This window comes from Canis lupus, chromosome 4 (genome assembly GCF_003254725.2).
Source record: "Canis lupus dingo isolate Sandy chromosome 4, ASM325472v2, whole genome shotgun sequence".
Lineage (NCBI taxonomy): Eukaryota > Metazoa > Chordata > Mammalia > Carnivora > Canidae > Canis > Canis lupus.
The window spans coordinates 42,553,052-42,579,684 of record NC_064246.1 but is presented as its reverse complement, the minus strand read 5'-3'; the positions used below and the strand labels follow the sequence as shown (position 1 = coordinate 42,579,684).

The 26,633-nt window shown below is 41.5% G+C and overlaps 1 protein-coding gene across 1 annotated transcript in view; it reads left to right on the top strand.

The window, feature by feature from the left end:
- Window positions 1-1,542: 1,542 nt before the first annotated feature.
- Window positions 1,543-26,633, top strand: part of DOCK2 (dedicator of cytokinesis 2) — a 397,914-nt gene continuing 372,823 nt past the window's right edge. Inside the window, exons 1-2 of the mRNA XM_025434190.3 lie at window positions 1,543-1,683; window positions 22,039-22,122. Of these exons, the coding sequence (XP_025289975.1) occupies window positions 1,641-1,683; window positions 22,039-22,122 (127 nt within the window). The 5' untranslated portion in view covers window positions 1,543-1,640. The remainder of the gene's footprint in view (window positions 1,684-22,038; window positions 22,123-26,633) is intronic.

Below are 26,633 nucleotides of genomic sequence, written 5' to 3'. Positions count from 1 at the left end.
AGTTAATATTTTGCCATAGCTGACAGGCAGCTATGACATTGCCTAATCTATTTATATTGACACTCTAGTGTAAGGCAGAAAGGGGAAATGGGGTTACTTTTTTTTAAAGATTTTATTTATTTATTAATGAGAGACACAGAGAAAGAGAGGCAGAGACACAGGCAGAGGGAGAAGCAGGCTTCCTGTAGGGAGCCTGATGCAAGACTTCATCCCAGGACCCTGGGATCACAATCTGAGCCAAAGGTAGATGCTCAACCACTGAGCCACCCAGGTGCCCCAGTGAGAGTTACGAATAAAGAAAATCCAGGAAGACTTTAATTCAGTCTTATCAATGTGGGTCAAAGAGACGTTTTTTGTTTCGTGCTAGCATCTGTTTCCAAAGCAAAAATGAGATTTTTCCAAAAAGTGTCTTGATTAGCCTAACTCTAGGACTCTTTTCTGGGGGCAACTGCTGTTGGCTCTCAGAGCACCTTTACCTCCTAACATTGTTGGTGAATCCTGTGCTTGTGTACAGAGGAGAGTTTTCTAGGGTTTTATCATATCTTCTTTCCTTTTTTAATATTTTATTTATTTATTTATTCATGAGAGACACAGAGAGAGAGGCAGAGACGTAGGCGGTGGGAGAAGCAGGCTCCCTGCAGGGAGCCTGATGTAGGACTCGATCCCAGGACTCCAGGATCACACCCTGAGCCAAACAAACGTAGTCGCTCAAGCACTGAGCCACCCAAGTGCCCCTTTTATCATATTTTCAAATGGGTCTATGGCACCAATAGGATAAAAGACTCAAATGACGTCCTCTGTAGGTGTATATTTAACTGTTATGTGTCGCCTGTTGTATACATTATCTCCTCTAATCCTCACAATAATCATATGAAGTACATACTAGTATCCCATTTTACAGTTGAAAACTGAATCTTAGGGCAGCCGGGTGGCTCAGCGGTTTGGTGCCGCCTTCGGCCCAGGGCCTGATCCTGGGGACCCAGGATGGAGTCCTGCGTCAGGCTGCCTGCACGGAGCCTGCTTCTCCCTCTGCCTCTGTGTGTGTGTGTGTGTGTGTGTGTGTGTGTGTGTGTGTGTGTGTCTCATGAATAAATAAATAAAATCTTAAAAAAAAAAAGAAAACTGAATCTTAGAAAAAAGTGACATAGTTTGTCCTACTGGCATAGGCAATATAAGCAATAGAGTTTGGATTTGCAGTCAAATGCTCTACCACTGAGCTCTACTCTCTAAAGTGTGGATTTGAATTCACATCACATACCAAAGTTCCTGCTGGGTAGCTGTGGGAGAGAATTCTGTTCAGTCACTAAGCTGTTATCCCGGAACTTCTGCATTTGTGGTGGTGGCCTGGGTGGCCAAGTACCTGCTTAGCTTCTGCCCACTTGCCTGGGGAGGAACAAGTTGGAGGTGCCCCCCAAGTTTTGCTGGGGGCCTTCTGGCCTGCTAGCCACTAGCTTTCTAACATGCCCCAGCCCAATGGGAGGGAGGAAGAGGAGGAGCAGGGCACCCTGGGGAGAGGAGGGCGGGTCCTGAGAGGGAGTTTGAAAAGAGGAAGGAAGTGGGGCTCTGCGGAGCGCCTAGCCACCCCCTGGCTGCTTCCCCACAGGAGGACGCAAGGAGCCCGCAGCTCCCCTGGCCCAGCCATGGCCCCCTGGCGCAAAACTGACAAGGAGCGACACGGCGTGGGTAGGTGTGGGCAAGGGGTCCCCAGCAGGGGGAAGGTCAGGTGGCCTGAGATCCATGCACAGGAAGATGCTGAAGGAGCCTGCAGGGCGGCCACAGGCGGGGTACACTGACCCAAGGTCCTAGGGCTCAGTGACTTCCTCTGCTAGCTGCAGGGCCAGCTGGGCAGGGAGGAGGAGGCAGCGGGAGAGGAAAGTGGGCACGCTGCCCAGTTGGCTTTGCCCAGCCCATGCCCTCTCCCACTGGGCACAGATTGCTGTCTATCCCCCAACACTTCTGCATCCCCTAGGTGGTGGTTAGCCCAGTTGGCTCTGTGTGCCACAGTCCCAGTGTTTCAAGGAGTGGACTTCATCCCTCCATGTAGAGAGTTGGCCTCATAGAAGGAACACCCGCCCTCTCTGGCCTGGCCCAGCATGCCTTCTTCCACTCCTGTCCAAAAAGACACCCATCTGCCTGCTTCCCCTGCCTGTTTCTTCTGGGTCAGATGACTGCTTATTTGGTAGAGGCTCCAGAGAGCTGTACAGGCTTGTGGCGTGGGGTTGGAGAGCAGAGTCCTTCACTCAGCCTTGGAGAAACTCTGGGAAGAAAGGCTCCTTCCAGGTTATCCGGGGACATCCAAGAAGCCGGCCTCATCAGCTTCACCCATCTAAACTCCCAGAAGCCTCTGCCTCAAGCTCAGGGGCGGAAGTGGTGGCTGGGGGAAGGGAAACTTCAGGTACTGGGACTCTACTAAGTGGCACCCGTGGTGCAGCCTCTGAAAACTCACTGTGGTTTTCAAATTTAAGTGTAAATTTGAAAACCACTGTATGGTTTCCTACACAGGCAGATACCAGACACCAACCCCAGAGAGGAGCATTGAACAGGTCAGAGGTTGGAGTACCCAGGCCCGGAGGGAGATTAGATACAGGGAGTCCCAAGGCCACTCCCAGGGAGAAATGCTTCCCTGGAGAGTTCAACATTTATCTCTTCACTTGCTGGGCTCTAGGCACTATGGAGTGTTTTAAAATAACGGTCCCCATCCAGAGAACAAATAATAATCTATATCCTTGAAGAGCTTCAGTTTCTTCATCTATAAAATGGGAAGTTTGAACTAAAACCACTAAGGACCATGTCTAACTTCACAGCTTCTCTAAGTCCAGCCCTATCAGCTGGGGGCGTCAGGCTGAAATTCTTCTCAAGGGAAAATGGGAACTATTAAGTGGGGCAGACCACTGTAGGCAGAGAGGCCAATGCAGTATAGGAGATGAAAGTGGGACATGAAGGGCATATCCAGGAAAGAAGACAGATGCTCCTTTTGCCTGAAAAGAATGATCATACTTAAAGTAAGCTGGAGCCACATTTTGGAAGGGTATAAATGCCAGGCTAAGAAATTGAGACTTTTCCCACTTAGGCAATGGGGAGCCAAAGAGGGCTTCTGAGCAGGGAAGAGGCATGGACAGATTTGTGCTGAAGCCGGTGTGGAGGGAGGCTGAGTGAACAGAATGGCAAAGGTGCCTGGGTGGCAGATAGGAGACCGTATCGGTCCACAGTAAGTAGAGCAGTAAATTGCGGGAGATTTGAGCAGTGTGGAAGAGCCCTATCCTTCGTCCCAAGGGCTGCAGTGCATTCCTGCTGTGAAGGCCCTGTGCTATGCTGTGAAGATCATGGGCTCTGGTGCTAGACTGCCTGTTGTTGAATTCCAGCTTCTAACACTTTCCAGCCCTGTGACCTACACAAGCTACTTACTCCCTCCAGGCCTTAGTTTCCTTGTCTCCTTGTCTATATAATGGGGATAATAATAGCCCATGCCTCCCGGGTTGTTGTAGAAGTAAAGGAGTTCATTCACATAAAGTGCTTAGAATGACCATTATACAAAGCAGTCCTCACTAGATGTTATCAATTATTATTCTCAGACTTTGTCTTTTGCATAGGAGTTTAGTAGAGGACATGATACCATAGGATGGGACAGAGTTACAGGTTGGAGTAGGGGTCCCACCCTCTCTTGCAGAGGAAATCCAACCTATATGGTCAGGGATTAGGAACTCTGTTAGGCATTAGGCCTGAGGGCTTCTTGACCTGATGGTATAGCTGACATTTTTCATGCCTACTTATGAAAATTCTATTTCATAGGGAGTCAGAAGATCTATGACCCTCTAGGGAGCCAGACAGCACTAAGATAGGTGCCTACTTATCAAAGGGTGTCTCTTTTCTCTGCAGATAAATGCAGGACTCTTTCTTAGGCCTTCAGTAGATGGAAAGAAGAGGGAGTGTAATTTATGGTGGAATGGCGGACTGGAGTCATGGGACAGAAAGAACAGGGACCTAACATTAAGGAGTCTCGGTTATAGTTCTGACACCATCACTAGTTGCAGACAGATCTATGACAGATCTAGTTTTCTCATTGTAAGTCTAGGTATTAATATTTTTATATTTCAAGGTGTTCTTTTACAAAGAACATTTGAGATCATGAGTATGGGGGCTTAGAATAAGACAAAGAGAAACATAGAAAAGTTTAGTGGTTTATCAGAATATCTCTAGAGTCCAGCCAGGCCTAAAACACAAGAACCTGAGCTTTGCTTTCTTATTTGGTTTCCTCATCAGTGTTGGTGGCATTAGCCCGTTTTCGTCTGGTATAATTCACAAGGACTGCTCACGTCTCTGTCTTTTTGTCTCAGGGGCTGGCTTTACACGAGACAATTTCATCACCAGAAGCACTGGCTTCTTGCTCATCTTGTTGTCTGGTTGGCAGCCCCAGGAGACCTTCATAGAGATGCCTTGTCTGATTATTTTTCTTTCCTTGATGGAATCTTAATATGTGATCCGTTAGAATCCCAGAGAGTTCCAGAAGTGGAACAAAACAGTATGAATATGAAGTAAGAAAAGGCACAGACTGCCTTTGAAGAGATGTGTGAGGTTAGAAGCTTGGGCTGTGAAGTTAGAACTGATTTTAAATCTGGGCCTGTTTCCTCATCAATAAAGTGAGGTCTCATGATAATGTGGGTCTCATGAGGCTGTTGTAAAGATTGAATGGGGTAATCCATGAAAAGTACTTAGTAATGTGGTTGACTCAATCAAAGTTAGTGACTAAGGTAAGGGAGTTAACCTAATAGTTGTGGAGCCAAGAGAAACACAGAGTAATGCATCCTAATACCAGATTGAGGATGGTGATGCCTTCCAAGAGTGTAGTATTTTGTGGTTTACAAGACCCATTCTCATGCAATATCTTTGGCTCCAGAACATCTCTGTGAGGCATTATTTTCATTTTACAGATGAAGAAACCAAGACCCAGAGTTCATATAATTTAGAAGTACTTGGGCTTGGCCTTAAATTCAGTTGATTTCAGATCCCAGGTCCTTTGCACCATACAAGGAAGAAATCCAGGAGCAGGAGCATCACAGAAAAAGGCAGGATATTGGATATGTAGCATTTGGGTCAAACAATAAATATTCTGCTTTGGTTTTAGTAGATGTTTATAATGAAAACAAAGCAAAACAAAACAAAACTTTTGAGAGGTAGACTGCAGCCAGATGGTGAAAGGGGCTTTGAATGCCAGCCCTATAAGTTTGGACTTCATTCTGTGCACAGTGGAATTTTTGAGCAGGCATGTCACCTTTAAGAATTTAATATAATGAATTGTGAGAAGGGCAGGGATTGGACATAGAGGTACAAAAACAGAAGTAGGTGACAATTTACCTGTCTCCTAACTGCAGGAGTAGTTAACCCTCCAAGAGTCCACTTACAATTTGGCCTTTACTATCTTAGTTTTCTCTGAGTCTCAGTGATGAGAGCTTCCACCTGGGAGCAGAAAAGGTAGAAGGAATAAGTAACAGCTATCAGTTAGGAATAAATGTGATGGGTGATAGAATACCTCCAGAAAAGTGGCTTAACCAAACTAGAACTTTATTTCTCCCTCAAATAGAAAGCCCAGAAATCCGTGGGTCCGTGAAGAGGTAGTGGAGCAATTCATTGTCTACTGCACTGCTTCCTTGTCATGAGGCTTCTGCCTCCTGAACCAAGCTCGTTGCTCAGGCTTCAGCTGTCAGGTCTCACTTCCAACCAGCAATAAGGATGAAGGGAACAAAAAGGGATGGCCTTTCTCTGTAAGGACACTTACCTGAAGGCCCACTTAATTCTTCCTCTTGTATCCTCTTGGCTAAAACATAATCGCATGATTGAATCTACCAACGGTAGGTAGGAAATGTAGTCTGTAATATAGGCAGCCACACACCCCGTTGAAAATTAGGAGCACCATTTCTAAGGAAGGAGGGGAAGAAAGACATTGGGGATGATATGTTAATTTGCTTAGGGCTGCTCTAAGAAAATACCATGGACTGGGGGGTTTAAACAATAGGAATTTATTTTCTCACAGTTCTTGAGTCTAGAAGTTCAAGACCAAGGTGCCAGTAGGTTGGTTTCATTGTGAGGCCTTGGCTTGCTGACAGCTGCCTTCTCACTGCTTTGTCCCCACAGGGTCATCTCTGTGTATGCTCATCCCTGGTGTCTCCTCCTCTTAGAAGGCTGCCAATCATTATTACATTAGGGCCTTATCCTAAAAGCTTCATTTTAATTTAATCACACTTAAAAAGACCTGATCTCTGAATACGGTTATATTCTGAGGTATTGAGGACTGGGACTTCAATATTTGTGACCCTAGGGTGGGGACAGCATATTAGTCCATAGTGGATAACTCATCATCTGTGGTATGAAATTTAGAGACTGTAGAAGAAGGCTTCAAGGCCAAGCTTCTCAGATAGAGAGTAGAGATAGAAAAAAGGTTCATTTACCCTAAAGCTAGGCCTGCCAGCATATATTTGTGTGGGAGCTTCAGTGATGCCCAGAAACCTCTCCTCTATACAGGTTGTCTCTGCTTATGGTTGTGAACCCATGTATGATGTTGAGGGGTACTGTTGGTGCCTTCTAAGGGCAATGAGGGAGAATCTGTTCTATGCTCCATCTAGCTTCTGGTGTTCCTGGAAATCTTTGGTGGTCCTTGGCTTGTAGAGGTATCATCCCAATCTCAACCTCCATCTTTATAGGGTGTTCTCCCTGTGTTTATGTCTTTCTCCAAATTATCCCATTTAATAAGGACACCAGGAGACACCTGGGTAGCTCAGTGGTTGAGTGTCTGCCTTCGGCTCAGGGCATGATCCAGGAATCCCTGGACTGAGTCCCGCTTCGGGCTCCCTGCATGGAACCTGCTTCTCCCTCTGCCTGTGTCTCTGCCTCTCTCTGTCTCTCATCAATCAATAAATAAAATCTTAAAAAAAAATAATAAGGATACCAGTCTTATTGGATTAGGGCCCACCCTAATGACATCATTTTCACTTGATTACCTCTGTAAAGACTACATCTCCAAATAAGATCACACACTGATCTTATTTGGTTAGGACTCTAACACATCTTTTTTTTTTTTTTTGGTGGGAGGGGCTTAATGCAAACCATACTAGGCTCTGCAAAAGTGGAGAAAGGGTCTTTTGCACATCTTGACTGGGGAATACAGATAAATCTGAGACCACTTTCATGTTCAGGAATGTAGATGATGCTATTGCAGTGCAGGACTCTGGACAGAGCTGGTCTGTACCAAAATGGACAGATTTGGAGTGGGAAGTGGGCATTTGGGTCTCTTGCAACATAGACTCTAAAGGAGTCCTTTAAAGGAACGAAATCCATTCAAACTGGCTCAATTAAAAGTTGTGTGGTGTGGTGTATATGTGTATGTGAGGAGGCGAGTGGAATATTTCAAGGATCAGTTGAAATCGAACAAAAACCCAAGAAACCTGAAAGGCAGGCCTCCAGAAGTGCCTAAAAGGCAGCCCTGGAAACCTCTGCCTTCCTTATCATGGCAACCTCGCTTCTCTTAACACATCAGTGCTATTTTCCTTGCTTTCCTTACTAACTCCTTCTAATTCTATCACTCCTTCATAACCTTGATATTCTTTTAACACCATCATAGTGGCCCCAGTTCCACATATCCCAACTCTGCATGACTTCACAGTTCAAGTATCCACCAAATCTTCTCCTCTCTATTTATTTGTTCAAAGTTCTGAAAGAGAAGATCTGAATGGACTGACTCACATTTTCAAGAAAGGCCACTCAGATCAGAGACCATTAATAGCCTAGGAGTGGGCCCCACTCTGATCAAAGGGCTGCTCCTAACTGGTTCAATACACTGTGGCTTGGGGACATGAGGCTTGCTACTCATTTAGCAGGAGCCATGGCTAGGGATGGATTCTTTGAGTAGGAATCATGAGTAGAACATACATCTCAAATAAACTCAGGGAAGAACTCTACTACAATGGGGCTAGTTATACTGTTCTTGCTGCCCAAGGTAATAATCAAGGAGGAAGGATAGAGAATACTTTTCATTCACTAACTTGTTCATTCATTTACTCATTTATCCTTCATTTATTTCTTAAATATTTGTCAAATTTCAAGTCCTATGTGCCAGGCACTATGCTAGACCCTGAAATTACAGGAATTAGGCCAATATGGTTCCAACTTTTGGGGCTTATAGTCTAGTGGGGAAGACAAAAAGGGACTTTGTAGACAAATCAATAAGCATATAAATATAGTATGATATGTGCTATTGTAATAAAAGTTTGTTCCATGAATGAGAGTATTAGAAGGAGGGGTCTTAAATTGGATGGTCTGGGAAGATCTCTGAGGAGCAATGGAGAAAAGAATTCCAAAAGAAACGCTTGTAGAGATGTTAGTACATATATCTTTGCTACGGAGGTCAACTATATCTTTGGGCTAGTCCTCCAAAATTAGTGCAACAAAAAAACGTGTATTGGAAATCTGATTCCATCCTACCACCAATTCTTAAGTGCCGGGCCTCCCACTCTTAATGCTTCAGCAATTTAGGATTGTTTAGAAGTACCTGATGGGCTGACTCTTTAAGTCCATGTAAGGAAATTGTCCTCATCCCTTGGCTTGTGAGAGCCTCACTAGTTAGTGGCCCTCTTGTTTCCAACCTTAATGTCTATATTTGAATGAGCCTTAACAGCTTGTGTTTACTAAGCTCTGCTTCTTCCTGCTGCTGTACGTTGAGACAGGCATTGTAGTCACCATAGTATTCTAATTTCCGGACTTTTGGACTTCTTTTTGCTTGTTTGTTTGTTAAAGCTTATAAACCATTAATTTAATAGTCAGTTACACACAGGTGCCCACAGTCTGTTCTGTAACAAATGTTCAGCAAATGGGAAATGATAATGCTTATCACCTCCAACTCCAGAGGAATCTGGGTAGAAACACTGCAAATGTTCCTCCCCCCCCTTTTTTTTTTAATGTTCCCTTTTATAGGCACTTTCTCCTTTCTTCATTTAATTGATATGAGTTAAAACGTGGTCAGGCTGAGTTTGTAAGTCTCTTAAGTCTTACTTGGTTTTTAGTTCTCCTTAGAGAAAGTTGTCTCTTGACCCTCTGATCTCACTAGGACACTGTCAGCTTTTGCATTGGTTTAAAGCTACAGTCGCAGAAACTGGGACTAGAGAGGGATAGGACTGACAATGATAGCATTTTTCCAGACTCCTCTCTAGACATTACTTCAGAACACTTCAAGTTCCTCTGACAACAATGTGAGCCCTTGGGTCCAAGCCTGAACTAGGGTGGTAGAAGGAGACCTAGGTGGAAACTGTGTCTTGCATACATGCCCCAGGATACAAAAAGATTCTGAAGAGAGTAGATGTTGAGCAAGCATTTGTTGTATTGGATTGAATGGTGGCAATGCCTGGCCTGAGATACCATGATCAGCATGTTGCGTTGCAGCAGAAGAACATACATGGTGCCAGCTGAATCCCCAGTGCCAGTGGGATTTTGCTACTTGCCTCACTGATGGTGGAAATAGGCAGTTGCCCCAGGAGAGAATGTTCTAGGTAGAATAAATAGCCAATGCAGAGATTTTAAAGAGGAAAACTGCTAATGTGTGGGAATCTGTGTGGCTGCTGGAGGAGAGCAAGCAAGGGGCAGAAGAGTAGGAAATGAATTCTCTGAGGAGAGGTTGTAGTGAGTGGTGCCTGGTACATGTTGTAATAACTAAAGCTTTTACTCTAAATGGAAGGGAATGGGGGCATTGTAGGGTTTTCTGTAGAATAGCAGAATGTTCTTATTTTAAAAGATTATTCTAGCTGTTTTATGATGGATAGAGGGTAATCAAATGTGGAAGCAGGGAGGGTGATTAAGCAACTGCTACAATGACCCTGGCAGGAGATGGTGGTGGCCTACACCAGGGAGGCAGAAATGGGGGAGGTGAGATGTGCTTAGATTCTGGATGTGTGTGTTGTAGGTGGAACAAATAGGATTTTCTTCATGGATTGAAATGAGCATGAGAGAAAAAGAGGAATCAGAAGTGACTCCAAGGCTTTTGGTGTGAGCAGCTGGAAGAATGGAATTGCATACAGAACTTCTTTCATTAAACCCTTGATTTCAGTTCTCATCCACATTGTCATAAATAATAATATTGCCTCACTTTTCTTCAGCATGGTACATTTACAGAACACTGTGGTACCATGTTTGAGCACTTTGAGAGATGTGTACTTTAATCATTCTTTCACAGATGAGGAAACTGGAGAGCAGAGACTTTCAAGGTTTCACTGAAATGCAAATACTTTCAGACAGTTTTCTTACACTTCATTCCTGGAGGATCCTCTTCTATTTTACTTCAGACTCATTTTGTACCTTGTCTTTAGTTATGTAACCACATGTCATCTCTCCCACTGGATAGCATATTGTCTGAGGGTAGAATTGTGTTTTGGGGTCAAGTTTGAATCCACCCAGCTAAAAGCCACTAGTAGGAACATAGTATATCAGAGAAACTAAACATTATTGTAACATGGGACTCTTGAGAATCCAGTGGAAGCTATAAACTCTCTTCTTGCAAATTTGCACAGGTGCAGCTTTGCATTTCAATTTCAAGTCCTGTTCATGAAAGTGAGTTAAGTATGGCCTGGTAAAAGTACGCAGGAACTATTTAGTAAACCAATACCATAAACACAGCGAAAGCATTCTGCCCAAAGTATAAATTTTTGGTTTTGGGAGCTCTGAAGAACAAAAAAAAATAATTTTGAAAGATTTTATTTATTTATTTATTTATTTGAGAAAGAGCATGAATAAGTCAGAGAGAGGGGCAGATGGAGAAGGTGAAGTAGGCTCCTCACTGAGCAGGGAGCCCAATGTTGAGTTCCATTCCAGGGTCCTAGAATTATGCCCTGAGCTGAAGTAAGACATTTAACCAACTGAGCCACCCAGGCACCCCAAGGAAACTATTTTTTTTAATATTTAGTTATTTATTTGAGAGAGAGAGAAAGAGAGAGGAGAGGATGCAAGTTAGGGAGAGGGACAGAGAGAGAGAATCGTAAGCAGACTCTGCACTGAACTTAGAGCCCAACATGCGGCTCCACCTCACAACCCTGAGATTATGACCTGAGCCAAAATTAAGAGACAGACTCAACCAACTGAGCCATGCAGATGCCCAAGGAAAACCATCTTTATTGTCTATTCATATCAGTTAAATTCAATAAGCCTGTGCTAAGTGATAGTCCTGAGCTGGTCCTGATAAAAACAGTCCTTGCCCTGGAAGCTTACAGTCCAGTAGTAATCTCTCTTTCTTCTTTTTGCTTGAGGTAGCAAACAATAGTATTATTAGTACTAATGTCCCCATTTCACAGGTTGGCCTGGGTGGACCTTTTGTTTCATGTTACCATAGCTCTGCCATCACCTTTATTATATTTCATTGCAGCCTCATGTTGAATAGAATGCAAACTTCATGATAGCAAGACCATGTATTTTACTCTTCTACACAGAACAGGTGCTCAATTAGTAATTGCTGATTGGGTGGATGGAATGGTGGGTGAATGGGTGGATGAATGGGAAGGTGGATGGTTTAGTGGAGTGGATAAGTGTGTAGATTATTGTGGATGGGGCAGTAACAGAGGTTAGAGGTTTTTCACTTTATGGTGGCCTCATAAGATTCAGATGGACTCAATTGCCCCATCTTGCCTTCATCTCTTCGACCTTAATTCTTCCCTGTCAGAAGGCTGGGTCCTATGAGAGCAGCACAGCAATAAATGGGGTGTTCTTGAACTCTTCCCCAAATATCTGGACCCCTGTAGTTGGCCACTGCCCCCAAACCCATAGTTCTCACCCTGGAACCTTATTCACATGGTCCGGTTGTCCCTCTCTGGGACTGTGTACACATCAAGCTAATTTCACCTCCCTCCTCCCTACCCTTTACACTTTTTTCTCCACCCACCCCGTCAGGGGCTCTCACTCCAGTTCTCCCCCTTGCCCTCCCTAAACCCCTCCCTCTCCTTCCAGTCTCACTTCCTTCATGGGGCCCCTCTTGATCTCTCTCTTCTGAGAGTTCATAGCTGCTGTGGCTCATAACTGAGCCCTTTGTTTTTAAGGCATTTCTTGTTTAATGTGGGTTCATTTTGTCTGATCAACTAGACTTCACAAAAGCTCCAGGACAGCAGGAGCTATCCCCTCTCACCTTACTTTTCTAACTTGGAAGATGCAGCAGAGTGCCAGATACTCCCTGAAATAGAAGTGAAGAAATCAGCCCTTGGTTTCATCATAAAACCACTCTTCCAACTCCAGCATGTGAATATGTGAACATAAGGGCATGTGTGTGAGTGTATGTGTGTGTGTGTGTGTGAGTGCACCTATAGCATCACTGAAAAGGAAAGAGTGAATCCCATCATGATATTTTAGAGCAGTACTTATCAGCTTTGACACTGTTGACATTTGGGGCCAGATACTACTTTGTTCTGTGCAGGGTATTTAGCTGCACTCCTGACCTCTATCAGTTAGATGCCAGGAGCTCCTTCACTTTGTACTACCCCCCTCCAGACTTTGACAACTGAAAATGTCTCCCGATATTAGGAAATGTTCACTGGGGTTAAAACTGTCCTTAGTTGAGAATCACTGTTTTAGAGAACTCATGGAAATCCCAACTTTCTCTTGTTGGCTGGGCATGTCACTTTGGCTCTCTAAAAACTGAGTATGGTGATATGCAGTTAGGTAACTTCCTGGCTATGTCACCCTGTACTATTCACTTGCTTTTATACTACCTCAATTTCCTCATCTATAAAATGGAGATGACAATAATTGTACCCAAGAATTATGATGAGGATTATATGGGTTGGTAAAGCCCTTGGAATAGTGTCTGGTACACAGTAAGGACTCAGTAGAAGTTATAATTCCTCTGCCCTCTCCTAGTCTATGGAGTTGCAACTCCTCCTTGGTTACCTCTGGTTGTGATTCTCCCACCTTATTCACTACTGACTTATACTGGATGTGAGCTCTGGCCTTGCTGCTGGAAGCTTCTGCTGGGTCATCATAGTTGCCCTCCCTGATGCAACATCAGGATGTTGCCTTGGTGCTGGGCCTGTCCACACCTTGCTCAGAGACTTCAGGCAAACTGCTTGTGCATTTTCAGTGAGTGTGTTTCACTCAAATCAAATGCTAGTTCAGCTATCCCCTAGAGTACAGACCTTCCAAAGCCCAGCTCAGGGATGAGAGAAGTGAGTTTTAGGCGACTGCATTCTTTTTCTCCATTATTGTTTTTGTTTCTCAGATGCATCAACTTGTCCAAATTCTATTAACACTTGCTATTTGCTGAAACTTTTCAAACATGCCAGCAAACAGCAGGGCCCCAGATGAGGTATGAATCTATAGTAAAGGTCATAGGGCATTTGATGGCTACAATCAAAATTGGCAACTAAGCTCGGTCAGCATCTCCTGAAGTAATCTCAAGAAATTCAAGAAAGAGTTTAGCCAGAAAAAGGGGCATGACTTGCTCTTCATGTTCATATCCCTTCAGTTCAACAAGTATTTATTAAAGCTCAGTAAATATTGATTGAACTTCTGCTCTGGGCTTGGTGCTGTTCTCAGCACTGGGAATTTATTGGTCAAAAAGGCAGACTGTCTTCACCCTCACTGATGCTGGAAAAGATAAGAAATGAACAATATAGTGTATGTGTTTATACTATATATATGTATACTTACATATGTGTGTAAGTATATATCCAGCATATACACACATACACATACCTACATGTATACATGCATACACATAAACACAATAATTATAACATCAGAAATGGGCTGGTAAAGGAAGCAAGGAATTTGGACTCTGATCTGGACTTGAATCTACTTATTACCATTTCTGCCTGTGTGGTCATGGGCAAGTTTCTTAATCTCTCTTGGAGTTTCTCATATGTTACGTGAGGGTAATACCCTGGAGGGGTACTGGAGAAGAAAGGAGGTGATACTAGTAGAATGATAGGGATTTTACCTGTCACCCCAGTACCCAGAATACTAAGTAGCACATAGTAGATGCAGAAATAAATATCTTTTGAAAAACATATATGTTTGGTACATGATATGTGCCCAATAAGTGTTTACTATTTAGAGGAGGGCAAAAAGTGTTTACTAATTTGAAGGCAGACTTCTGGATTGATATATCTTTCCATCTATCAAAGTTATGAGTTATGATAAGTTGTTTACCTTCCCTGTGTCTCAGTTTCCTCATCTATAAATCCAAAAGAAACATTGGACTTATCTTCTTATCTTCTAACATTGTACAAACTAGAGAGATCCAACCCTAGTGTACTATAACAATGGTGCTTATTTTTCCTTGTTTCTCAATTTGGGTTCCTGATGAGCAGTGTATCTCAGCAGGTTTAAGTACAATTGGTAGCTAATTAGCAGATTCTATTTCTAGGGTTGTTGGAAGTCTCACCTGTCTCAAAGTAGCTGCTTGCATTGGCTTGCCAACCCAGATTTCCAACATAAGAGTCCTCATTGCGTTTAATGAGCCCAGATGGCCCTGATACTTTATACATCCCTTTGATCCTCAGCTATAAGTATTTTGGTCTGAGTGGGCTTATAGTAACCAACTGCCGCCTTGGTTCCTGAGTAAAGTACTTCGATATAAGGAGAGGTCAAATCTTTCACGAGGATATGTCAATATTCTCTAGTGTCTGGAGACCTTATATGAAAGAGGAAGCTAGAATGGTTGTCTCTGTGAATCCTGCCAACTGCCACTTGTCTATCTTCCCTTGGGCAGGCATGAGCAAGGTGGGGCAGGGTATGATTTCTGTGATTTTTCCTTATTTTTTGTCCTACATTTGCCTTTTTTCTGCCCCTTTCATCCCTCATTCAAAAGTTGACAGTGGCTGAGCCTATAGGGAATAGGGAAGAAGGTGATCTGTTTTTACACCGGCCAGAAATAGCTCAAATGAGGATCAGAGATAAGCAATCAAACTTTAGCAAACAGTGGCATTCTGGTTCAATGTTTCCTGTTAGTCATTTAGAAAATTTAACAGAATTGGGTATTGGTATGCAAAGCCACTTCCTTTGTCAGTAATGTCTACTTTTTTCCAAATAGAGCCTTAAGAATAGAGGCCCTTATGCAAAGGCAGAGATATATTTATAAAATAAATAGTAACATCAGTTGCTTTCATTTTCATAAAATGTGAATCACTGGAATGAATATAGACCTTCATATTGAATACCAGGTTTCAAGATCTGTCCAAGACATCTTAAGTTGATTCATTAGAACTTTCTTATCTGACAGAGCTGGGCAGGGTGAGGGATTCCTAACGAAAGATGGGGTGGAAACAGGGAGAAAAACACAGTCATTCCTCTTCCAAATGTCTGATGGACAGACCTAATTTGCTAGTGGTTCAGAGATCAACTCATATTATAGATGTTTTTTTGTTTTTTTTTTTTTCTGTTAGAAACCTCATTTGCCTCGGTGGCCCTGCCCAGGCCTGTGACAGGCATGTTCTTAGCCAAGTTTCTGGGGTTGGAGGGAACAGGGAGTGGAGACTCTGAGTTAGGGCACCAGCAAGCTGGAGTGTGTCCAAATATCAGCAGCCTGTGTGGGTACAGGGTTTGAAATCAGGCCAAGTGTAAAAAGAATGAAGAAACATGCTATGTTTATGCAGGAGAAGAGATTCCTGAGTCCCCTGAGGACCTTCTCAAGGTTTGCTTTCAAACAAAGGATTAATTTTATTCAGTGTTGACCAACAGTGTCATTTGTTGCAAACTACAGGGAGGCAGATTTAAAGGTGACTTAAAGAAGAATTCTGAAGGAGTTCTTCTAAATAGATTGCTTTAGGAGGTTTTATAATGCTAGTTAAAGAGGAAAATGATTACCATTTATGGAGGACTTACTATGGCCAGACACCAGTCAAGCCCTTTTGTCTTAACCTCAGTTGACCTTCCTAAGGACCCTGCAAATTTGGGACCATCATCTCCTCCATTCTACAGTTGGGGAAAATGAGGCTCAGGAGATGAAGTTGCTGCTCAGGCAGGCTTCCACTGGCCCTCACAGTGACTTTGTGTGGATTACAAAAAATACCTCTTCCCTACCCAGGCTTCCACTGGCCCTCACAGTGACTTTGTGTGGATTACAAAAAATACCTCTTCCCTACCCAGAGAGGGTACAAGTTTTGCAAGTAGATCACAGGTTGGGTACTAGCCTCCAATGCTCTCCTGCCTGGGTGGCCTTGTGCAAGACAAAGCCTGTATATCACATACTGTGGCTCTGGATTTGAGGTCAGCATCAACAAAGACTAGAACTGGCCTCAAGAACCACATTTGTCTGACTCCAGATAGACTCTTGGCTCCTAAGCTTTATTGTTTCTCAGGATTGAGACTTTCCATTTCAAGGAATACCTATGAAGACTAGTTGGTCCCTTGGTGAAAGAGCTGATTTACATAGGTGTTTAGACCAAATAGCCTGTAAGTTTCTTCCTTTTCTCTTAGAGTATGTGAGAAAATTGAAGCATAAAGAAGGATCTGGTGAACACCTGAATTCCTGCCATCTAGGTTCTGTGTGGGGGTGGTAGGGTGGGGGCAGGGTAACAGGTGCAGAGAATGAGCAAGGCACAGGGCTGGGTTTGAGTCCTGGCTCTATGACTTAACGACAGGAAAAGGAGAGATTTGGGGTGAGCCACTCAAACTCTCTGAACCTTATTTTCCTCATCTGTAAAATGGAAATAGTAACTACCTCATGTAGTAGATATAAAGACAACATGAAAGAGCAATTTCTCTGGGACACAGTGAAGCAACATTATAAATACCTCTTGTTTATGTTTGAGGGTGGTTCTGATCTCATTTCTTCTCCAAGGCCCCCCTTCACTGATATTGTAACTGCTTTCACTCCATCTGTAAGTTTTGGTAGGTTGTGTTTTCATTTTCATTTGTCTCAAAGTGGCATGGAGCCCATTTAAGAAAAATAAAAAAAGTATATGTTGTTTATTTTACACATAGTTGTGATTTTTCCAGTTTTATTTCTGTTATCCATTTCTAGCTTTGTTCCTTTGTGGTTGGAAAAGTTACTCTGTATGATTTTAGTATTTTTCATGTATGGAGATGTGTTTTGTGCCCTAACATATGAGCTGTTCTAGAGAATGTTCCATGTGCACCTGAGAAGAATGTGCATTCTGCTGTTGTAGGATGGAGTATTTTGTATATGTCAAGTCTGGTTATTTATAGCGTGGTTCAGGTCCTCTATTTTCTTACTGATTTTATGCCTATTTGTTCTATCCATCATTGATATTGGGAGGTTGAAGTCTCCGATTATTATTGTGGAAGTACCTAGTTCTCCTTTTAATCATGTCAATGTTTGCTTCATACATTTTGGTGCTGTGATATTAGGGACATATGTTTATAATTGCTCTATGTTCTTAGTGTGTTGACCCTTTTGCCAACATATAATGCTCTTTTTTGTCTCTTGTAATACTTTTGACCTAAAGTCTGTTTTGTCTAATATTAGTATACTCACTAAGTGCTCTTTCTGTTACTATGTGCACGAAACATTTTTTTCTTTCACTTTGAACTTGTGTCTTTGGATCTAAAGTGAGTCTCTTGTAGATAACGTATTGTTGGATCATGGTGGGCTTTTTGTTGTTGTTGTTGGTGGTGTTTTATAATATTTTCTGTCAATCTCTACCTTATGTCAGGAGGATTTAATTCATTTACATTTAATGTAAATACTCATAAGGAAGGATTTACTTTTAACATTTTGCTACTGGTTTTCTATATATCTTACATGTTTTTCTGTTCCTCAGTCTTCATTACTATTTCTTTTGTGTTTAATTGATTTTATTCTAGTTTACTGATTTGATTCTTTTCTCATTTACTTTTCTCTGTATTTTTTTTTTTAGTTATTTTCTTAGGGATTAACCGTGGGTTCACAATTAACATCTTACAATAATAATATATTTTGAGTTAATATTAACTTAGCTTCAATAGTATACAAAATCTTTGGACAAATCTCTCTCTCCCCTTTTGTTGTTATTGTCACACATTACATCTTTATATATTATGTACCTATTATTATAATTATGTTTTACGCATTTGTCTTTCCAATTGTCAACTAGTGACAAACTTCTATTTCTGTTTATCTCTTGTTCATTTTTGAAGAATAATTTTGTGAGAGATAGAATTTAGTTGAAGTTTTTGTTCTTTGTTTTTTCCTTTTAGCACTTTATGCCATCCACTGCCTTCTAGCCTCTCTGGTTTCTGAAGAGAAATCATTATTAATTTTATTGAAGAGTCTTTGTACATGATGAGCTGCTTCTCTCCTGTGTTTTTAAGATTCTCTCTTTGTCTTTGGCTTTTGATAATTACGTCTCAGTGTGGATATCTTTGTGTTTATTTTGTTCAGATCTCACTGAGCTTTTTTACTTTGTAAATTCATGTCTTCCATCAAATGAAAGTTTCTGGCCATTATTTCTTCAAATATTCTTGTTCTTTTTTCTCTCTTTCCTCTAATTATGGAACTCCTATTATGTGAAGTTGGTGTGTTTGATAGTGTCCCACAGGTTACTTAGGTCCTGTTCATTCTTCTTTATTCTTTTTCCTTTTTGTTTCACAGTCAGCCTGATCTCAACTGATCTACTTTATTGATTCTTTCTTCTGCCTCCTCAAGTCTGCTATTGAGCCTCTCTAATGAATTTTTCACATTTGTTATTGTACATTTTAGCTACAGAATTACTTTTTATTAGTTTGTCATTTCTATTTAATGATACTCTCTATATGATGAGACATTATTCTTTTGGTTTGACTTAGTTCTTTGGCCATAGTTTCCTTTAGTTAGTTCAGCATATTTAAGATAATTGACTTAAGGTCTTTGTCTTATAAATCCAATGTTCATCCTTTTGTGGAAAATTTCTATTATCTTCTTTTTGTCCTTTTGTGAGTGAGCCATCCTTTCTTGCTTTTGTTTTGTTTTGTTTTGTTTTACATGGGTCATAATTTTGTGTTGAAAACTGGATACCTTGAATATCATAATGTGCTCTCAGATATCAGATTCTCCTCCTTGCCAGGGCTGGTTATATCTGCTTAATATAGGCTGTAGTAGTATGTTTGTTTAGTGGCTTTTCCACAGTATTTTTGTGAAGACTGGTCACTTAAATCTCCAAATGCCTAGAGTTTAAAGAAAAAAAAAATCTGTTGTTTGTAGCTGGACCCTGTGTGTGTGTGTATAGGGGCATACCTCTAACATGTAGCCAGACCACTTGCAACTCTGTCTTAGCCTGCATTTCCTGCCAGCATGGAGCTTGAAGGTCAATCAAAGTTGAGAATTTAGGGCTTTTTCCCATCCTTTCTTAGCATGTGTACAGTCCTATACATATCCTTCTAGATCCCTTGGTATATGTGGGTATTATACATTTAAGATTTATCCATATTGTAGCAACTATCAGTGCTTTGTTCCTTTTTGTGGCTGAAAAATATTCCATTGTATGGATAGACCATCTTCTGTCTATATGCATGCCAGCAGATGGAAGACTGATGGGTATTAGTTAAGGAAAGTAGTGATATAATCCTATTGGGCTGACTATTTCTCTGGCTGCTGTGTGGAGATTGGATGGAGGGAGGTGGAAGTACATGTGGAAAGGCCCATGAGAAGGCCATTGCTCTGTCTTTCTAATTCCAGTGGTCTCTAAACCAAATAGAGGTTCATGCTGATGAATCCTGTGACCAAACAGGGTAGAAGATAGAGTGAACTGAGTGAGAGGAATCCTGAATCTTTATGGTAGTCTCACCATTGACTCAATTTATCTTCTCTCCCCTTGGTCCTCCAAAGCATAAATAATAAATAATAATAAAGGGCAAGCTCTAATCCTTTAGAGAATTCACAAACAGATCAAAACAGATAACTAGTTTCTTGTAGCAATGTTCTTTCTGCTCCCTCCAGCACTAGAAACCCACATAAAGGACATGGAATATCATTTTCAAAATTCCCACTGATATGGAGGGTAGAGAGTGGAACAAGAATAAGTTAAAATGCCACAAAGCTTTACCAGGTTTCAGTTGCCTTTTTCTTGATTAAGCATTTGCTTGAGTGCTATAAACTGTTGAGTATTTTCCAGAGTTCTGATAAAGTTGACTCTGCAAGCTTTTGTCAGATTTTTCATTGCTTCTTTAGAGGGACAGGCAGTTGGAGTTCCTTACTCTGCCATTTTTGCTAAAGTCACCCAAAGAGTTTTTGAATGCATTTTGTTTTGTTAATATATGAGGAAACAGGGAGTGAATTAAGTTGCTTTAATTGCATGGATGAATCTTGAGACCATTGTGCTAAGTGAAAAAAGCCAGTCATAAAAGAATATATATATATTTTTAAGATTTTATTTATTTATTTGAAAGAGAGAGAGAGAGAGAGACCGAGATAGTGAGAGAAAACACAAGCAGGGAGGACCGGGAGAAGCAGGCTCCTTGCTGTGCAGGGAGCCTGACACAGGGCTCAATTCCAGGACCCTGGGATCCTGATCTTGGCTGAAGCAGACAGTTAACTAACTGAGCCACCCAAGTGCGCTGACAAATGATTATATATTACATGATTCTATTTATATACGATGCCCAGAATAAGCATATCTGTAGAGACAGAAAGTAGATTAGTGGCTATGTGGAGCTGGGAGAACTTTCCGAGGTGATGAGATTGTTCTAAAATTAATCACAGTGATGTCTACACAACCCTGTGAACAAATCATTGAATTATATACTTTAAATGAACAAATTATATCTTAATAAAGGCATTTCCAAATAAATAAATAAAATCCCTCCAGCTTCCCATTTTCTTGGAATAAAGCCCAAACTCATGATAAAGGCCATGTTTGACCTGGTCTCTACCTCTTCAGTCTCATCTTGTGTCACCCTCTCCTCTCTTACCATATTCCATCCACAGCAGTTTCTTTTGATGGTTTCTGCATATGCCAAGTGCCTTCCTTTCTTAGGGCCCATGCACCTATTGTTCTCTCTTCCTGAAATGCCCCTCCCTTGGTGTTCCCCTCGCTGGTCTGCTCAAGTATTTCATGTACCAGCTCAGGGAGGCCTTCCCTAAGTACCCCAACAAAAATTGAAGTGTCTTATAACTCTCTGCCAGGCCCTGTTGTTTCCTCTTTCACATGTCTCATATTTTGTAAACTTCTATTTATTACTGTATTCCCCAAAAGAGCAAGATCGGTGCCTAGCATGTGCCTGGCACATCATACCCACTTACTAAATGTCTGCTGCATGAATGAATGATGACAACGTTCTAGGACTATACTGTATCCTCCTGAGAATCTTTTCCTTAAATCAAACCGCATTCTGTCCTATTATGTTCTTGAAAACCTCTCAAGATGGTGATTCCATTTTAGCCTTTGGAAAGTAGGCTGCATCCCTAATCTGGATTAATAATGTGGCCTTGGCCTCACTTAGTAAGTGATGCTGAAGAGGGCCTGTGCACTGCAATGATATGCCATGATCTTGTGTTCTAAGAGGTTAGTGAAGGTTCTGACAGCACAGGGGGGACTCTGAATGTTCATAACCAACTACTGTTCCCCAGGGACTGATAACAGAAATGGGAAGACAGAGTATATACTTGAATGTTAGGCTGTTGTCATTGGGAGGGAGTAATTGGGGAGCAGCTCATCATAGTGATTGAGAATATGGAAGTTAGATACGATTTTCTTGTCACTTCCTGGTCTGATGACTTTGACCAAATTGTTTAACTTCTTAACAACTCTGCTTTCCATCTATAAAATGGGATCATAGTTTATACCTTAGAATGGAATGAGAGATATACAGAGGACATGCCTGGCACACTGTGAGAATGGTAGATGATATCAATAGCCTCTTTGGCATGCAAACTGGAGTACAGGACCTGTGCTGGGAGAGGTCAGGTTTGGTTAATGAGTAGAGGCCTTTAGCAACGAGGCTAGGCCTACATTGACTCCTATAGGAGGCTGTGAGTTTCTGCATTGGTCTTATTAACCCCTGTAGGCTGAATGAGTGTCAGGTAAACTCAAGGAGAGCAGAGAGGAACAGTGATTCTCATTATCCAGAGGTCTTACCATGCTGCCCCTCTCTTCTGTTTCACAGCCATATACAACTTCCAAGGGAGTGGAGCCCCCCAGCTCTCCCTTCAAATTGGTGATGTGGTGCGGATACAGGAGACCTGTGGAGGTGAGTCACTGGCTCAGGTGACCCATGGATGCCAGGACCCCTGGCTGATGGTATTGGAACATCTGCAGTACATACCTACCACTTCCAGCCCTCTCTTTGGACCTGCAGCCATATGTGGTCTGTTATGCATTTTGATAATATTAGTAATTGGAATTTACTGAAAATAATGCTTTGTTATTTTAGGAATCTATACTTAGTAGCATAAGTCTGATTTGTGTGGTTTGATGTTTGTTATGCTGTCCATTTACCACAGCCATGGGGCTTTTTAGGCATGTGACATCCACCTTCTTTTTTTATTATTGATATTAATAAGGTTACAAAGGGAAATCAGCCCTGTAAGGGCTTTGAAGGGCTCGCAAATTATGCCCTTGATTCCAAAAGGACTGCTATACACAACTGTGTGGTACATAAACACGTACAGGCATGTTTACATACACACACATGTACAAACACATGTACACAGGCAAACACACACACATGTGGTATGGACACTGTACCTGGGCCTAGGAGCAGTGCTTACACCCTGCATCAAGCTAGAAGCCCTGTCTTGGGCAAAGTGGCATCTCTTTCTTCCCATAGAGGTGCCATCCTCTTGTGAAGCTAAATGTCTATTGGGCTGTATTCACCCATGGTGGTGGTGGTGGTAGGGGTGCTTTTTAAAATTTGCACAAAAGCTAATAACCTTGGACCCATGAGTCAGGGCATTATAAATCAATGTCATGGATAAAATTGATATTGGGAGCATGGCTTGGGTGTAAGAGCTAAATGAACTTGCCAGTGTGTCAGCCACAATCAGGCAGGCTCTCCCAGTCCTGACTGGCAGAGCAGGACCTCCACTTCTCCCCCTCCCTGGTTCTGTCTCTAATCCTACTGTGTGGAAAACATGTCTTTCCTATAGCTGGGCAGAACAAGAAGAAAGAAGTGAGTGGACTGAGCACCCAAGTCCATTGCCCCCTTTCCGCTAATCCCTTAAATTAGAAAGCTCTTGTGCTGGGATAGGAGTGAGGGGTGGATGGGAAGTAGGTATGCTACTGTTAAGGAGGCCCATCAGGGGAAATATCCAACCAGATGAAAGGAGGTTGCCTACAAAACCAGCCGTCTTTGGATATTTAGTACATACATTTCCTTATAACATGTTAGTCTAGTTACCCTCATAGCAACCCACAGGACAGGTCTTATCCCCAGTGCCAGATCAGCTATATATAATTGCCCAGGCAATTCTGCAGATTGGCACACACACACACACACACACACACACACACAGCATACTCACACACACACACATGCAAACATAAACACGTACAGGCATGTTTACATACACACACATGTACAAACACATGTACACAGGCAAACACACACACATACATATGCAAACCAAAAAACAAACAAGCATAAGAGCTTTTGTGAGGGGGAAAGTATTTGATATATGATATTTCAAAACATCTTTAAAGAAGTCATCATGGGAGAAATGAGAACTTTGTTCACCTTCCTTAAATTTATCTTAAACTTTAGTATTATACATATTATTTTGGGGTGTGTATGAGATGAAATGACACTTTTAGTGTCCAGGCCTCTAAAAATCCCAGTCTGGCCCTATGGAAACCTTCTACATACAGAATGAATGAGGCTGGGGCAGGAAGGGAGGGATATGATTCCAAACACCTGCCGCCTTGCTATAATGCAACCCACCTTTTACAAATCCTGTTTTACCCAGTGGCAAATAAGCAAACTGTAAGTATCTAACAAGGGCAAAGAATGAAAATACAAGCAGCATGACAATTCTCCTCAGTGTCTCTTCTGTGCCATTGAATGCTAATCCATGAGGCATGAAGCCCCATGTCTGCAAGCAAGAAATCAAGACTTGGAAGGGAAATGACTTGCTGAGGGCCATACAGGTAGCATGGCTATGTTTCCCTCCCTATGCATGCAAGCCCACATTCTTTCTTCCACCCCATGCTTATTGAGACAGAGTAAAAGACTCAGTGATTATTTGTGGTGTCCCACATTTTGAGATTAAGGCAAGCATATTCCTCTTCTTTTCATGTGACTTTTCATGAGAAAGCTTGAGGGCAGTAAACTGACCACACAAGTTAATAATATCAGAGCCTTCTGTTACTTTTGCCTGACCTTCAGAAAGGCCATACTTGCTGACTTGAGCTACTTTTATTTGTCTTTGGGATTAGAGTCCTTGTTACTAACCTTCTTTGGTTCTGGCTTTCCATTTTTAATTCTATTTTATTAGTTTTATTTAAATGCATCCTCGTAATAAGTGGCTACAATGCCTTTCTAGAAAGAACTGGGTAGGGATGCCTGGATGGCTTAGTGGTTGAGTGTCTGCCTTTGGCTCAGGGCGTGATCCTGGGATTCTGGGATCAAGTCCCACATTGGGCCCCCTGCATGGAGCCTACTTCTCCCTCTGCCTGTGTCTCTGCCTCTCTCTCTCTCTCTCTGTGTGTCTCTCATGAACAAATAAATAAAATCTTTAAAAAAAAAAAGAACTGGGCATATTAATTTAGTGAGTAATCAATTCATGAATACTCAGAAAATACATATTCACTGTTCAGAAGTCTATTAAAATGATTCTGTTTATCTGAAGCATTGGTATACAAAACAGCAGGACTTATCATGCCTAAACTCATTATATATATATATATATATTTTTTTTTTTTCAAACTGGAATTTATGCGACCCTAAGATTTTCCTGAGGGCCTTGGACAGTTACAGGCTGCTTTGCAGATGAGGAGTTTTGCCTATGATTCTGTTTGAAAACCTATTCTAGCAAATATAAAAAAATGAAAACCACAGTGTTAGTCAAAAATGAGTCAGGGTGGTATAATAAAAAGAACTTGGGTGTGCCCATGAAACCCTCTTGCAGAAACCTACTTGAAAAATAAAATCCAGTTAATTGAAAGATGAATCAAAAATTTAAAATACAGGAATTAAAAAGCTGTGATAAAAGGAAATAGTAGTGAGCATTGAATCTAAATGAATCAATTTATAGAAATTTTTTTTAATTTTTTTTTAAATTTTTATTTATTTATGATAGTCACACACAGAGAGAGAGAGAGAGAGGCAGAGACATAGGCAGAGGGAGAAGCAGGCTCCATGCACCGGGAGCCCGACGTGGGATTCGATTCCGGATCTCCAGGATCGCGCCCTGGGCCAAAGGCAGGCGCCGAATCGCTGCGCCACCCAGGGATCCCATTTATAGAAATTGATATTAAAAGTCTCTATAGTTAAGAGTCTGTGTCTTGGTTTCTCTCTCTTTTCCCCTTTGCTCATTTGATTTGTTTCTTAAATTCCGCACATAAGTGAAATCATGTGGTGTTTGTCTTTCTCTTATTGACTTACTTCATTTAGCATAATGTTCTCTAGCTCCATTCATGTCGTTCAGATGACACAATTGCATACTTTATATGGCTAATATTCCATTGTGTGTAGGGTAGCTATATTTTTAGCTTTCTGCAGAACCTCCATACTGTTTTCCAGACTGCCGGCACCAGACTGTGTTCCACCAACAGTGCATGAGGGTTCCTCTAAGAAGAAACATTTAATCAAAGTTTCAACATTTCTTTTAATTTCACTTCTCTTCTTTTTCTACTATTAAATACAAATAAGATTCAGTTTGGTATTTGAGATTTTTATTTATGCAATGTCTTTACTATATGATGATTTTTATGAGAGTATTTTAAAAATCATATTTTATCTATTTGTCCATGTGTCATCCTGTGTGTATAAATATAAATGAAAAGTTGACTAAAAAGATGTTTAGTAGTATTTTCCTTTTTCTAGATAATGGGATTCAGAACAATTCTTTTAGCTCTTGTATTTATACTTTTTGCTTACTTTAAATTCTTTGTAAAGTCCATATCCATTTTAGATAAAAGTAATATAGGCTTGAAGATTTGAAGTACCTATCTCCAGATATTAGCAATGATTAATTCTAGATGCTAGGAATGCAAGTAGTTGTTATCTTATTCTTTGTACTTTTTAATAGTTTTTGAATCCTCCCCTCAAACAAACAAACAAAAAGTAGTGGAAAGATCATGGACTCTTGAAATGGAAAGTTATTCTCTACTCCATTACCCACTAGCTGGGTAAGTAGGCTTTAGTTTTCTCACCTGTGATATGAGTTACCATTGCCTGTTCTTGGGCTTGTTATGAGGATAGCATGAGAGAAAGTAGAGAAGCTATCTAGCACCATGGCTAACTCCTAGGTGCTTTGTGTTGGCTAATTCCATCCGTCCTCCCATTACATAGAGACTGGCAGGTGTATAACTCTACAATATGGCTCAGAGAACCTGGAAACTGTCCCTCTGATTGCCTGAAATGGGTGAGGCCAGCTCTTCTTTGCCTATACTAAATTTACTCAGCTAGATGAATAAGGAAGAAAAAAACTGATGTGGAACCTTAGAAGTGAATGAATTTCCTTTCACTAGAGCTCATTTTGATTAACTTTTTATTATAGAGATAGTATTTTGTGTTGAAAACTCAAATAATTCAGAAGGATA